General features: G+C 47.2%; 1 protein-coding gene across 1 annotated transcript in view; it reads right to left on the minus strand.

Annotated features, from left to right (window-relative positions):
• Positions 1–1,137: 1,137 nt before the first annotated feature.
• Positions 1,138–16,069, minus strand: part of arhgef15b (Rho guanine nucleotide exchange factor 15b) — a 30,382-nt gene continuing 15,450 nt past the window's right edge. Inside the window, exons 4-16 of the mRNA XM_083639603.1 lie at positions 15,717–15,759; positions 15,484–15,545; positions 14,217–14,509; positions 13,015–13,175; positions 11,904–12,056; positions 11,566–11,695; positions 10,237–10,311; positions 9,635–9,727; positions 8,676–8,830; positions 6,211–6,378; positions 3,937–4,022; positions 3,684–3,788; positions 1,138–2,774 (exon numbers count right to left, since the gene is read on the minus strand). Of these exons, the coding sequence (XP_083495729.1) occupies positions 2,605–2,774; positions 3,684–3,788; positions 3,937–4,022; positions 6,211–6,378; positions 8,676–8,830; positions 9,635–9,727; positions 10,237–10,311; positions 11,566–11,695; positions 11,904–12,056; positions 13,015–13,175; positions 14,217–14,509; positions 15,484–15,545; positions 15,717–15,759 (1,694 nt within the window). The 3' untranslated portion in view covers positions 1,138–2,604. The remainder of the gene's footprint in view (positions 2,775–3,683; positions 3,789–3,936; positions 4,023–6,210; positions 6,379–8,675; positions 8,831–9,634; positions 9,728–10,236; positions 10,312–11,565; positions 11,696–11,903; positions 12,057–13,014; positions 13,176–14,216; positions 14,510–15,483; positions 15,546–15,716; positions 15,760–16,069) is intronic.

A 16,069-nucleotide genomic window follows, 5' to 3' on the forward strand; every position in this document is an offset into this window, starting at 1 on the left:
CTTACCACCCATCTCTGCAGCTGTATGAGCTCTACCAACTCAACACCCCAGCACCAAGAATGTCCAGCCGCCCCGCCCCGCCAAACCGGCCGGACCCATTCAGATCCGGGCCACACCCCACCCGGGATCTGGGCAGGCCCACCTGGAGAATGCGACCCATACGCCCACGCGTGCCACCCAACAGGGCCGTTCTCCAGCTTACCCAGGAGGAAGACCAGGCTGTTACCAACCTCCTGAAACTGCACTACCAACAGCCTATACAAAGACATGGCGACGGGGCCTTTGTCGTTGCGCCCCAGAATGACCCGTCCAGCAGTGTCGAGTCACTGGGTGACATGGACATGGACCTCAGCCCGTCCCCCAGCCGCCCCGCTTCAGCCGAGCAAACGGGCGAGCTCTTCCATAGTGCTGCGCAGCATCCGCGGGCGGCCATGTTGGGCAGTCCGTTGCATCAGGGACGACGTTGGTCAGACGCGGAGCTCGAGGCAGCGAGGACCCCCTTGACTCGCTTAAGCCTGTCGGAGGGAGACCAGCGCGGACCAGCGGCAACACCTCCTGACCATCTGCCGTACGCGCTTCAAGAGGGTCCCACAGAAAGCGCCGGTGATGTTCCTCCTCTGGCATCATCTCTACCGGTGTCTTCACTGTCTTCACACCCGGAGGTGGAGAGAGAGTGCATGCTCTTTGGAGATTTGGTGGCGAGGGTGGGGAAGTTGTCGGAGTCCGAGGGGGCTGCTGTGTACGCACTGCTGAGCCTCCAGAGTGACTAGTTTTAAAAGCTTCGGGCCGGGTTATTTTTTTATAGCACCTTACTGATCACCTACCTCATGTTAGAAACGAGGCGGGCTTTGTGTTTACTGTGCTGAATGCCCTGCTTTTTTTGCACTGACTGTTCTGAAAATGTTTGTACAGTTTGTACCTATTCAATTTGATTCGTTTGATTTTATTTTTATTTTTAGGATTGTCACTTTTTATTTCTCACTTGAAAACAAACTTGATATTTGTTGTACATCCAGCTAGTATTGCACATTGTACTTTTCTTACTGTCAGTATTTAATAAAAATGTTTCTCAGCTGGAACGTTTGTTGAGCATAAATGAACACCTTCCAGTGAAAAAGTTTTTTTTATTAAGAGCACTACTGTTTTGATGGAGACTAAACCCCCTTCCCCACTCAAACCATATTTACAGCATACATTTACAGCACATCATCCACATATTGTTTTCATATAGACAGCAAGCTACAGGGGGCGCCATTATGCCACAATGGCCAGTGACAATGGCTGACATGCTAGTCGATAGAAATATTCTCTTGTGCTTGAGTTGATCCTAATGGAAGTCTTGCTGTACGGTTGTGTGATCTGAGTGACTTGTAAAAAGGAATAGATCTTGTGGAACTGATTCAAAGGCACTTCCTGAATAGATTTCTTGAGAGAATAGAACCCGCCCCCCAACTCGACTATTTTCCAAGGTTCTTGTAATGTGTATTGATGGTGTATGCGCCATATCCAGTATTCATCCACCTTGTTGACAGGTTGCCAGGTATTGTAGGAATGCCATAATTAACTTGTACGCATGAGTAGTGACAGGAGAAGTCTGTTGTAGGTGTGTAAATGGAACAACCTCTGGACACCTCTCTGCAGCAGTTTCTGATAATTGTCCACATCCGGTAGGGTGACGGCCATTTTAAATTGGCACTTCCCACATCGGCGCCTGGGGGAGTCCGATGTGTTAATGCAGGACTGCATACACACGAGAAGAAATTCTACACCAGTTATGCTGACCCATGCTGCTCTTTCATTCTCTATGAATGCATCCATGCATACGTCACACACAGGTATAGCGAGGCAAAGTGACCGCCTACTTCCTGCTTCAGCACTGTACCAGAGATTTTCATCCGCCATTTATTTTCGCATAGACATTTCGTAAAATGCTTATAAAAAATAGTTGTACTTGTTCAAACCAAACGGTTCAGCTATATTTAGAAACAGGAGAGACCGCATAACATTTTACTCGGACCAAAACGTAAAACAATTGCGGATTTGAAAGAAAATATTTTTTCGATGTAGTTGGTGAAATGTTCTATGGTCTCTCCCGATTCTAAATATAGCTGAGCCGTTTGGTTTGACCAAGTAAAACTATTTTTATAAGCATTTTACTGAATGTCTATGGGAAAATAAATGGCGGATAAAAATCTCTGGTACAGTGCTGAAGCAGGAAGTAGGCGGTCACTTTACCTCTCTATAGTGAATGATCCACTTGAAGTGTCCCAACTACTTCGGCACAAGACACACACACACACACACACACACACACACACACACACACACACACACACACACACACACACACACACACACACACACGTAGTATAAATAGGGTGACTATTGGTCAGTTGAAATCCAGGTCTCGTTCAGTAATGCAATGTCTCATCCCCGTCATTGTTCTCCTTTTACGTTTCATTTCCTGGTTCGTAGAAGCCGACAGTTAACCCATAACCTCCCAGAATCATCTTTGTACAAAGTTGCTCAGAAACGCACTCCTTTCACTTTCCCGGGAGTGAGTAAGCAGCCTTTTGTAAACATCCTCCTCGGTCCGGGTGACTCTTAAGAAACGGTGCGGCTCTTGGCGTTGGCGACGATGCTCGCGGCCTGCATGACTCTGTAGCGCTCCCGGAGGTTGCGTCGCCTCACGTGCTCATTGGTGATCTCCAGAACATTGGCTACGGGGAACCAGCCCTTCTGGCCGTCTGACAGGCGGATGCCCTCGTACCAGCCTGTGGAAACATGGGAGGAACGGGGAGGAGGAGGAGGAGGAGGAGGAGGAGGAGGAGGGGGGGAGGAGGACATACATAGGGGGAAGGTTTCTGTATTGTTCATGCAAAATCATTGTCACAAAATCAATAAACTGCTAAGGTTGGAGGGTTGAGGATCGAAGCAAGCGATTGTAAGGATCAGGGTGTACAGGCAGAGTAGGAGGGTGTGTTAAATATGAGTCAGTACATTCTACTTTATCAATCGGAAAACTGACTATTTTAAACTCTCACAACCAGACCGTCCAAATCAGCGCACACTCATAACGTCAGAAGTCAGACAAATGGAAAAATGTCCTGTGACAATTTGATATGAATAGAGAGGCTATCGGGCGTATCGCTTTAGGCTTTGTATTACATTTGCAGACCAGCTTGTCTCCTCGGTAGGGATGGGAATTGATCAGAATTTATTGCTACCAGTGCCATTATTGATTCTGCTTATCGGTCCGATTCTGTCTGTTTTACTTTCTCTCGAGTCTGAACAGTGTAGAATGCCTGCCTCGTAACATTTGAACATGTCAAAATAAATTGCAATGCTCGTTTTCCTAAAAGGATATAAGATGTTTCAAATATACAGTATTGCTGGTGTTTCCACCCTCAGAGCTGTGTTCACACGTAATGTTTGTTCCCCAACCGCCAGCAGCCTCCAACCAATCACGATGACGGAGACGCAGAAAAACATGGTGGCATCGATAAAATGAATCGATCACCTGGGAGGCATACGACTCCAGGTGATTGGACAATTTGGAATCGGTTCTAAACTGGAACCGGTTCTCGATTCCCATCCCTAGTCCTTGGCGTCAGCTAAGGACAGTCCCACCACCACTAAACAGCCATCGACCCTGAGGCCTCGGCTCGCCTCTGTCTTCTTACCCTCGTTGGTTTTGCGTAAGACGTTGATGATCTCAGTGGGCTCCAGCGTGAGCTCGTCCGCCTGCTGGGCCATGTACTGGTCCACACACTGCACCTGGGGACAATCTGACACACACACGCACGCACGCTCACGCACACACACACACACACACACACACGCACACGCGCACACACGCACACACATAAGACACTCACCATATAGTGTAATTTGTGGAAGACAAAAATAGATGCATCACTCTGCATGTGTCCTCACCCCAGTCCTCATAAATCACCTCCTCTTCATCTCCGTCTGGGTTGGTGGGGTTGGGGAAGGCTGCCATCCATCTGTGCATGTCAGACCTGTTGACAGAGAGCGGGAGCTGAACAACGTAAAGTAACTGTTGACAGAGAGCGGGAGCTGAACAACGTAAAGTAACTGTTGACAGAGAGTGGGAGCTGAACAACGTAAAGTAACTGTTGACAGAGAGCGGGAGCTGAACAACGTAAAGTAACTGTTGACAGAGAGCGGGAGCTGAACAACGTAAAGTAACTGTTGACAGAGAGCGGGAGCTGAACAACGTAAAGTAACTGTTGACAGAGAGCGGGAGCTGAACAACGTAAAGTAACTGTTGACAGAGAGCGGGAGCTGAACAACGTAAAGTAACTGTTGACAGAGAGCGGGAGCTGAACAACGTAAAGTAACTGTTGACAGAGAGCGGGAGCTGAACAACGTAAAGTAACTGTTGACAGAGAGCGGGAGCTGAACAACGTAAAGTAATAGTTGACAGAGAGCGGGAGCTGAACAACGTAAAGTAACTGTTGACAGAGAGCGGGAGCTGAACAACGTAACTGGGCCTCGGACTCATTACATGACTACAGTAAGTGCCTGATGTTGCGTCACTAAATGCTCATTTTGTGTTTCCCTTGTCTGTTTTTAGTAACTTGATTCCTAGGCTTGCCCCGCTGTGCGGGCTCGCTATCGCCCGCCCTGCAGCTCGCCGAGCTGTACCTGCACCATGGCTCGGCTGCTGCGTGGCCTTGCCTGCCCTATTGGCACGTGTGTGTGTGTGTGTGTGTGTGTGTTGCTCACAAGGGATACACCACTTTTTTGGAAGTTTAGCTCATTTGCCACATCCCCCCCACATAACCAAGATACACCATGCCTTACCGGCACTGTCCGCTCAGTTTACAGTGAGCTACAGTCGTGAAGTTAGTAATTATCGCCATAGAATGGAGGCTAATGGTACAGCTGTTAAAAATCTGCCAAAACACACATCTCATGGCACCAAAATACATTGTGTGTGCTTCGGGTACTCACCACACAATGAAATATTAATCCAAAATGCACATAATTGGTCTTTTTGGAAGGAAAAGAGGTAGCCGGCACTACTTTCCAAACCTGGCCGCCGACCTCTTTTCCTTCCAAAAAGGCAGATTATGTGCAGTGAGATGTGTGTTTTGGCAGATTTTTAACAGCTGTACCATTAGCCTCCATTCTATGGCGATAATTACTAACTTCACGACTGTAGCTCACTGTAAACTGAGCGGACAGTGCCGGTAAGGCATGGTGTATCTTGGTTATGTGGGGGGGATGTGGCAAATGAGCTAAACTTCCAAAAAAGTGGTGTATCCCTTTACGTTTACATGTGTGCGGTGCGGGTGTGTGTGTGTGTGTGTGTGTGCCCCCTTATGACATCACTAATGACATCATCAGTGGGTGGGTGTATGCCCCCTTATGACATCACTGATGACATCATCAGTCTTATGACGTCACAATGTCTCTGTGTGTGTGCCCCCTTATGACATCACTGATGACATCACTTGCAGTTGAGTGACATCACTTCCAGGACACAAAATTGAAACAATGCCCACATTGCCAAATTTATATAGAGATATAGATGTACAAATGTAAAGAGTATAAAATGGGTTGGAATAAGACATGCAACTTTTTTAGATTTTTTTTTATACTGGTCTCCTTGATTTATCTCATATTCTGTTTAACTTCCCAACACCCATGAACAGGCCATTTTATTTCTGCCAATTTTGATAATTACCTCCGCTAAGGTGGCTATGTTTTCGGTGCAGGGTGTAGCATGGTCCAAGGAAGAACAACCCATTACATTTTGGGGCAGAGCCGACTCACAAACAAGCAATAATTGCATGCGAGTGCCCTTCTAGTTTAATATCTATATTTTTGCCTTTCCTTATATTATATAAGCACTTTCTAACATTTAGTTTGTGTGTATTCCTAGTGGTCCCAACAAAGTATTCACTTTATTGTGAAACACAGGTGTCTAGTATTTGTACATGCAATACATACTTGGTGCATACACACTCAAACACATGAATGTAGATTCACACAGACGCACACACCACACACGCGCGCACGCACGCACGCACGCACGCACGCACACACACACACACACACACACACACACACACACACACACACACACACACACACACACACACACACACACACACACACACACACACACACACACACACACACACACACACACACACACACACACACAGGCCTACTCACTGGGAGGGGGCTTTGAGCAGCCTCTCCATCATGCGTCCCTGGTGGTTCTCCAGCAGTGTGAGGCTGAAGCAGTGCTCGTAGGGGCTAGGCCCGCTGGCCCCCTCCTCTGCCCCCTGCACCTGCACCAGTGAGCGATGGGCGTGGTCCAGCACCACAAAACGCTCCGTACTGTTCAGCGAAAAGTAGGGTAAGTCGTGTTTTTATGAATATGACAGTGAAAGGTTTGTGTAGTTTGTGTAGTTCTCCCCCTTCACTTGACAAACCGGTGTGTGCCGATGAAGTTGTTCACACCATTGTTGGAAAAAAGTGGCATAACTTTGTTCTCCATACTTCCCATTTTAGAGTAATGGTAGGGTTATCTATAGTGGTGGGGAAGAAGAATCAAACAAATAGGTGGCTCCCTGAAAAACACCTACATGCTGTATGTACAGTATGGACATGGACACAAAATGGTCTCTTGCCCCACTCTGAGTTGTGAAACCAATTCCAACTTCATTTTGAGGAAATCTATATATTTCGTTGAGTCGTATTTTCTGCTCTTGGTGTTGCCATACTGGAATAGATCATTTCTGCTTTTCTTCTCACTCTACACCACACCACTTCCTATTACACGTCTACATTTGAGGAAGTTTGGAGTCGCTCAAGTGGCCATCAAGGAAGTTTTAGAGTACGGCCCACCTTTATTGTGGTTGTGGATGTGGTGAGCAGTCACATTCTCCACGGCACGACATTGGCAGTTAGACCGCTGGGAGAATCATGCTCTGCACAAACTCCTTTCAGTAGCGTCCTAAAACATCCAGCTAAACCCTGAGATGAGTCCAGAGACCCCTGTCACCCTGCCAGCTCGCTTTCTCATCTCAGCGTTGTCTAGCAGAAGGCTTCAGAGTATAAACTACACACTCATTTAACTGTGAAAGTGCAGGTGTTCTAACCTGGTGACCCATCCTGATCACATTAACTCGCATTTTGTTTTGTTCTATGGGTCAGTCTGGTCTCCAGCAATCTGGGAACCCAGAGTGTATTTTTATTTGAAAAATAGACTCCGGGACAGCCCTACCTTTTTTCCCAGCTTCCTGTACAGAGCGCCTCTCCTGCCACCGTCACTTCCTTTTCCGCGTCCGTTTCTAATGACGTTAACGCATAAACACCCTGCATAGAAGACGTCAACTCGTCTCACAACAACAGTGGAAAATGACTGGAGGTGTAGTTGTTGTGACGAGTAGTATCGCCAAAGTCGCGGCGCAAATTGCTATTCAGACTGTAAACAGTGGAGCACGGACATGGAAAAGGAAGTGATGGAAGGAAGCTGGGGGAAAAGGTACAGTAGGGCTGTCCCAGAGTCAATTTTTCAAATAAAAATACACTCTGGGTTCCCAGATTGGGTCTCCGGCCCAGCCGCAGAGATTTTAGGAAATTACAAAGTCCGCGGGCCAATCAGGGGAGCTGCCTCGTAGTTGACAAGGTAGCCGGCCAATCAGGGATGCCTGCTGGCAAAACAGTAATGGCGTCTCCCAAAGCAACGAGCGGTAGCGTTAACGTTAGTAGAGCAAACACAGCCGTAAGTGCAGTTATTGCAGAAATAGACTCAGTGACAACAATTAAACTAGAACAAAGCGTATGCACCAGTGGAGTTTCTCTGCGGAAAAATGACGCTTTCGCCGTTGTTCTGATTCGGATTTGACTGGATCCGACGCCGATTGGCTGAAGGACTGGATTAGGCGACGCTGATTGGCTGCAGGAGTTGTCTGGCAAGGCAAGTACTCCCACCCGCTGAAATCACCGTGGACGGATTGGAGTCCAGACTGACACGTAGGGCGAAGCAGAATGTGAGATCACGTGATCAGGATGCTTTGGACCAGCCTACAGCTGTTCAGTTTGAACCAACCTACAGCTGTTCAGTACAGCTGTTCAGTTTGAACCAGCCTACAGCTGTTCAGTACAGCTGTTCAGTTTGAACCAGGCTACAGCTGTTCAGTTTGAACCAGGCTACAGCTGTTCAGAATCTGGTACACAATCTTAATAAAATCGTTGTGGGGAGTGCAGTATCAAGTTGTTTATCTTCAGGAAGAGGAGATTACAGCTGCTGCTTGAATAAGGCTTACTAGCAGTTTGTTTAGGGCTGGACATCTGGCCGTACTGTTGATTTAGCCCTGGCTCCAACCCAACCCAAAGATGTCCGACAGTACGAAGTGTACTGTATCGTGGGTTGTACAGTATATGTGAAGTGTACTGTATCGTGGGTTGTACAGTATATGTGAAGTGTACTGTATCGTGGGTTGTACAGTATATGTGAAGTGTACTGTATCGTGGGTTGTACAGTATATGTGAAGTGTACTGTATCGTAGGTTGTATATGTGAAGTGTACTGTATCCTAGGTTGTATATGTGAAGTGTGCTGTATCGTAGGTTGTATATGTGCTTGTGTAAATGTTTTCGTTTGTGTTGAGGCTCGGGCTTCTGACTGACCCCTTCTTGGCAGCGAGGATGAGCAGATCATTGAAGAGGAAGAGGTGGACAGGGGTGAACTTGGCTCTCATGTTGAAGAGAGTTCCTCCTTTGGACATTTCCTGCAACTCTCCCTTCTTCTCCAGATAGCGTGTCTGCGAGATGATGGGGATGGCCTGGTGAGGAACGGGGGGACGACCCAAATGAGAAGGGAAAGCAAAGAAGGCATCAAACAAGCGCGAATTCGCAAATCGCTGCGACCGCATAATATGCAAATTTCCAAAATGCGGGATGGCAGAGGCAGCCCATCCTACGCTGCCACCCTGCATTTAGAAATCCCTCCCCTCCCCTCCCAACACACACACACACACACACACACACACACACACACACACACACACACACACACACACACACACACACACACACACACACACACACACACACACACACACACACACACTTTGTCCCCCCCACCGCCCCCCTTTTAGCCAATTGGCATGAACACAGACACACACCTTTTTGTGGACCAACCGACCAACCAAGTAACAGAGTGACTTATAGAGCTGCTGGTCACATGACTTATAGAGCTGTTGGTCGCAGCCAAACATATCAAATTCAAATAAAGAGGAAGGCAAAGCGAAGGTAGCGGTTGTTTCTATATTTTTCCTTTCCGTTTTGACTGCTACTTAGTTACTAACCACTATGTGATGTTTTATGTGTGCCTTTGTCTTATTGACCTAACCCTTTTATTTTTATATGGTTTTTACTTGCTATGTATTTGTATACTGTTTACATTATTATTACATACAGGGGAAGTGATCCAGACAAAAAAAACACAAATCCTGCAAATGCTGAAAGGAATCATATACCTGCATGTGCATAAAGGAATGCCATCACTTCTCTGTAGTGTCTTATAGCATTTTGCGCACGCACGCGTGTGTGTGTGTGTGTCAGCGTGCATGCGTGCGCTCACCCACCTTGAGCTTGTCAAACTCCAGTGTTTTGGAGAGGTGGATCAGCTCCTCTACCTGCTTCATCTTCCCCACCTGCGTGTTGCACTCCTCGATGATCTGTGTGCGTCGGTGAGCGTGAGACAGAGAGGAAGAGACAATTTGCAACAGTTTGCAACCAACAGTCAAGAGATTCTTTTCTTTTCTCACACACACACACACACACACACACACACACACACACACACACACACACACACACACACACACACACACAAACACACACGCACACACACACACACACACACACACAACAAAAACACATTCACCCCGCCTCTCTCGTGACACAAAAACGCTCTTTCTCTCAACAGCACTATCAGGTTCATTCCTTTGACAAACAGCCTCTCGCTGGTTAAATGGCAGAAAATCTCTCTGTTTCACTTGGCCATTGTCCCCAGTGACATGTGTGACTCACTGTCCAGTGACACGTGTGACTCGCTCAATAGGAAATCCTCCACTCAGACAATAGAGGAGGCCGGTGACATGGCTTTTCCAGCGACATGAAAAAAATGACCTGGACTTGTTGCCTGAACCAATGGTTAAGAGTGCAGGGGGTGAGTGGCGTTTACCTTCGACACTGAGTCCAAGGCCTTGGAGGCGGTCTGCTCTTCTTTCGTCCCCTCCTTTGTTCTTTTCAAGATGTTCTGCAACGACCAAACAACTTTTCTATTTTTGCACCTGAACAAACAACACGGACAAACAATATAGATACATTTTTCCCTCGTCAAAAAGCAAACAGGGGTCGTGAGGTCGGGGGCGAGATTAGCCGGCGTGTTTGCTTAGATTATGCTGGAATGAGGACATTCCACAAAGCAACACACCGTGATGAACTAGTGCTTTTCAATGGCTTCTAGGAGGCAAGGAGAAGTGATGAACTAGTGCTTTTCAATGGCATCTAGGAGGCAAGGAGAAGTGATGAACTAGTGCTTTTCAATGGCTTCTAGGAGGGAAGGAGAAGTGATGAACTAGTGCTTTTCAATGGCTTCTAGGAGGGAAGGAGAAGTGATGAACTAGTGCTTTTCAATGGCATCTAGGAGGGAAGGAGAAGTGATGAACTAGTGCTTTTCAATGGCTTCTAGGAGGGAAGGAGAAGTGATGAACTAGTGCTTTTCAATGGCTTCTAGGAGGGAAGGAGAAGTGATGAACTAGTGCTTTTCAATGGCTTCTAGGAGGGAAGGAGAAGTGATGAACTAGTGCTTTTCAATGGCTTCTAGGAGGGAAGGAGAAGTGATGAACTAGTGCTTTTCAATGGCTTCTAGGAGGGAAGGAGACGGAGGGGTCGGTTATGCAAGAGTGTGACGACTATCCCGTGGCATTCTGTTACGCACTCGGGAAAAACATTAAATTATTGAGAATTGACCTTCCCTGCTTTCGCCTCATAGAAGAAGACAAACCAGCGCCACACCTTGTATGTCTTCCTCATACCATATGGCTTTGTATATCTTCATCACTGTTAAGGCCATGCCACACCAATCAAACATTCAAACAACAATGTTGGCAGTTGGCAGGTTTATGCAACTAAAGCAACTTGGTTAAGGTGAGGGTTATGGTTTGGGAGTAAAACCGACAGTAAAAACACGACGTGCCTCACTCAGAAGTCGAACATGCGTTCCGTCACTTGTAAGACGGGGACGCTACAGCTCCACCAACCCCCCCCCATCCCATCACCCTTAGGTGCCAGCGATGTACTTCAACACAAGATGCTCATTAGACTCTATGACGCGTATAACGATCGCGATTTACGTATCTAGAAACGTGACATGCGCCGTATTTTGGTTCAGAAGTGTTCCTATTTTACATTTACGTGGATCGCAGAAACGTACAAAATGCCAACATTTTATTCTGGCGACTGGGCTGCTGTGGCAGCAATGGACTACTGTTCCCAAGATGCCGCTCACCTCAATGAGCATCTTGATGCGTGTGATTCGCTGGAAGGGAAGCAGCAGGAAGGACATGAAGGGCAGCCGCTGGCACTGAGGCGACTCCTGGAGACGAGCGATGACTGCAGCAAACTGCGGGCTGTTCCTCCTGTGGAAACAAGCACACGCACGCACGCACACGCACACACACACACACACACACACACAAGCACACACACACTAACTCTGTTACTCTGATCTCTCTTCGTTTTTTAGTCATATTTCAAATTGTTGTGGATGAGAGCAGCACGCAACCAGAGCCCGCTTTTTTCCATTTCCTTGCGTGAGAGTGTGAACTGAGTGTTTCTTCTTCTTACATGAGTGTGGTGTAGGTCTTCTCCTGGTAGATCTGGTTGCGGACATAGTCGATGTAGGCGGGGAAGTTGTGCTGGGCGTGGTAGTGGATGATGTCACAGATGTCGGAGAAGACCAGGCTCTCGTCCATGCGGTCCTCCAGGTCCTTCAAGAACCTGCGGGGGTGAGACGGGAAAGGAAACCGATGTGTTACCTCCTGGTAGGAGCCTGTCTAGTCATAGAGAACTGCTAGATTCAAGACTTATCATGCTTTAAATCAGTGGTTTTCAACCTTTTCGGCTCCTGGCCCCTTCAAAAAGGTGACGCCTACTCGGGACCCCAGTCACTGGCTGTATAAGACTGGTGAACAGGTCACCCCCAAAAATAGTCCTTTTAGCTTGTTTCATGAATTATTAGAGGCCTAGAAGTGGAAACTTCAGTATTACACAAGAAAAGCAGAAATGGTAAGAAAATGTGAAAGAATAGACAGAAATTTAAAATATAGTCTGAATGTTTTTTTCCTATTCCAATCTTTTTGCGACTCCCCCAAACTATCATGCGACCCCTTTGGGGTCCCAATCCCCAGGTTAAAGGTCTCATTATGCTTTCCGCATCAGCGAGGAACGCGAGTGTCCGCGTGGAAAAGTGACGTCAAATCAGCAGACACGCCCCTCCCCAAGGCTCCGTGCGGACGGTTTTCGAGCGGCCGTGCGCACGCCGAAATTTGTAACTACGCGGACGCGGACGGGCGGACAAAGTGGAGTTTTCAAGACTCGCGCTCAATTCCGCCTGCAGAAACCCACACAGAGTATACAAGCTCCACACGTTTCCTCGTCGGATTCCGTGTCTCTCATTTCCGTGCGGCCGGCCAAAGCGTCAAGCATAATCCAGGCTTAAGAAGCACTGCTTTATTTGACCACAATTAAGACTCAATTCAGAAACTACAGTACCCACAAGTCTTTACTCTTTTGACCCTCCACTTACCTCCTTATACTGTATCTTATCTTTCGGTCGGTCTCTCTCTCATCAAAGTGACCCCGTGGCGAGTCGAGTCATAAACTATCCCCGTATATCCCTTTCCTTCCTTCCTTCCAGCTCTTCCCATCATTCCTTCATCCCCCCTCTGTTCCTCACCTCTCGCTGACCTCGCGGACCCTCAGGACGTTGGAGAAGAGGGTCTTCCTGTCCCTGATGATCAGCGTCTCCTCCAGCTCCCGGCTCTCCAGGAAGTGGTCGGTCAGGACGCGCAGGGAGCGCAGGTAGGACGCCTCCGACGACAACACCTCGAACATGCTCTGCCAGGGAGGAGGATAGGAACCTCAGCCTCCAGATAAGTGTCTGTCTGATATTAGCATCTCTCCTGCCGACACTTACCCGTCACACCAGAGGGGACAGTTTGGTTTGGTCGCATTGCAGAAGTACCAAAAACGGCAGTTCCTCGAATGGCCACGTGAGGCTGGCTTCAAAAGGGAGCTGTTCCCCATTCACCCCCAAGTTAAAATGCCCGACTTTACAGCAGAAATAAACATGTTTACAGTCTGGTTAAAAAAAACGGTTTTGGTCTGTATAGCTAGTTTCACCTTTCATGACATCTGTACGGGGGGTGAATTCTTATATACCTGTACCTCACCCATTAAGGGTAAAATAAGATGATACAAAAATACTATTTTGGGCGTGATTGACAGGCCGCCTGTCCAATGATCGTGCAGCTCGCCGATCACGGACCAATAGCAGGTGGCACTGCGGCTCTGGGCACCCCCCTTTGTCCAAATATGGCTACACACACGTCACTATAACATATGACTATATAATATACAGATACGTCACTAAATATGTCAAAAAGAAAAGATGGCAGCGGTCAAAATGCCAAACCTGAGATGTCAAACTGGAGTCCACAAACCAATAAGAGTACCGCAGGAATGAGTACCAGAAGTAGCAAATTGCCACCATGCTGGTTTGTGAAGGGAAAAGGCTATGGGATTTTAGTATGGGGATTTCAGTTAAAGGTCTGTGGTTCACAAACATTTATGAAACAGCGAAGTTTGTGTTCAGCAAGATCATCTCCACAAACGAGCTTTACGCTTCAAAAGTCATAAAAGTGGTCGTCGTTTGTGACGACGATCTTGCTGAACACAAACTTCACTGTTTCATAAACTTTTGTGAACTTATTTCCTGCATTTAGCTGAAATCCCCATACTGAAACCCCATTCACTTTTCCCCTTACAAACCAGCATGGCGGCGATTTCTGGGTAAGCCCTACAAAAATACGTCATCCCTGCGTGCGTTTTTTTTTTTTTACAGTCTATGGTCACACCTCCATCCCCTCCTGTACTCACCTCCTGGTACTTGCGCTGTTCGGGGATGAGCTGCTCCAGCACGCCGCTCTCCCGTACGGCCGGGAGGTCCTGCCACAGGGTGCTCTGGCCTGGTGTGGACACAGGGCTGCCCCTGGGTACCCCATTGGCCATCCCAGTTGTTTCACTTCCGGTGCTAGTCCCGGTTCCAGAGCGGGGTCGGTAAGTCCAGTCCATGGCGTAGTCGGCGCTGGTCTTGCTGATGTTTCGGCAGACTGTCTGACGTCGGATCTCCTTGGTGATGACGGTGGCGCGGTACGTCTGGTACAGAGGCTCTGAGAGGACAGAGGTCACAGGGCGGTCAATCTACTATTAGTCGATTGATCGATTAGTCGATCTGCAGAAAATCAATCACCGATTTGCAAACTATTTTCATAATTGATTTTATAATTGATTGAATCGTTTAGTGACAAGTAAAATAAATAAATTAAATTAAATTCTCTCATTCCAGCTTCTTAAATATGACTATCTTCTGATTTCCTTAGTCTTCTATGACAGTAAACTGATTATCTTTGGGTTGTGGACTGTTGTTCAGGACAAAAGAAGACATTTGAGGATGTCATAGGGGGCGGCTGTAGCTCAGGAGGTAGAGCAGGTTGTCCACCAATCGCTTTGGATAAAAGAGGTCGGTGGTTCGATTCCCGCCTCCTCCAGTCTGCATGTCGAAGTGTCCTTGGGCAAGATACTGAACCCCAAATTGCTCCTGATGGTGTGCCAGCACCCTGCGTGGTACCCTGCCGCCATCGGTGTATGAATGGGTGAATGTACCTACTGATTGTAAACGCTTTGGATAAAAGCGCTATATAAATGCAGGCCATTTATATAAATGCAGGCCATTCATCTTGGGCTTTGGGGAAAAAGTGATTGCCATTTTCCCTTCATTTTATGACATTTTATAGACCAAACGACCAATCGATTAGTCAAGAAAAGAATCAAAAGATTATAATGTACAGTAGTCTTTGTAAACACCAGAACATAGTGACAAATGGTGTCAACCTCTACATTTCATCCTCCTCTCTACACACAGCCTCTGGTGAAAATATGATAATATGATACACGGCTAACATTGTATCGTCTTGGCTGTAGTACACTTAATAAACATTGTATCCTCTTGGCTGTGGTAGTACACTTAATAAACATTGTATCCTCTTGGCTGTGGTAGTACACTTAATACTCCAGTAGCCTGATTCAACAAAAGATGTTCTGTGAAGTTTTCGTCTGTGTCACAGGTGTCAGATTAGCCTCTCACCATCCTGCAGCCTGGACTCCCAGCTGAACGAAGACGCCCTCCTGGGTGGAGCGACCGGGCGCCTGAGGACAGGAAGGAAGGAGGAAGGAAAGAGAGGAGGGGTCAGCCGCAGAGAAGTGGAACAAGCCCGTCCTGCCGTGGCGTGAATGACGGAGGCCATGATTTATGCGGCTGTCTAGAAAAAAGGAAGTCAATGCGGGAAAGGCAGGGGGATGTGAGGAGTGGTAACTCACTGCTCTTCCTCGCTGTCTTCGGCTCCCCCGTTCTCCTCTTGTTCTAGAGAGATACACAAAGGATCAAGTGGCATCCATTTCGATGACAATTGAAATCAGAAGGTTACATACACTTATTAAAACTCCTTGGTTAACATACACTTATTAAAACTAATTTGTTAACCACTCCGCGGATTTCATTAATTGTCTGTACGTTCATCTCTAGGGTTAAACCCCAACACCCTAAATAAAGTGTATGTAAACTTACGACACACTGGAATTGTGATATAGTGCATTATAAGTTGGTGTAATAATCTGTCTGTTAACAATTGTTGGAGAAATTACTTGTGTCATGCACAAATTAGATTGACTGA

Source organism: Poromitra crassiceps, assembly GCF_964638095.1.
Source record: "Poromitra crassiceps genome assembly, chromosome: 7".
Lineage (NCBI taxonomy): Eukaryota > Metazoa > Chordata > Actinopteri > Beryciformes > Melamphaidae > Poromitra > Poromitra crassiceps.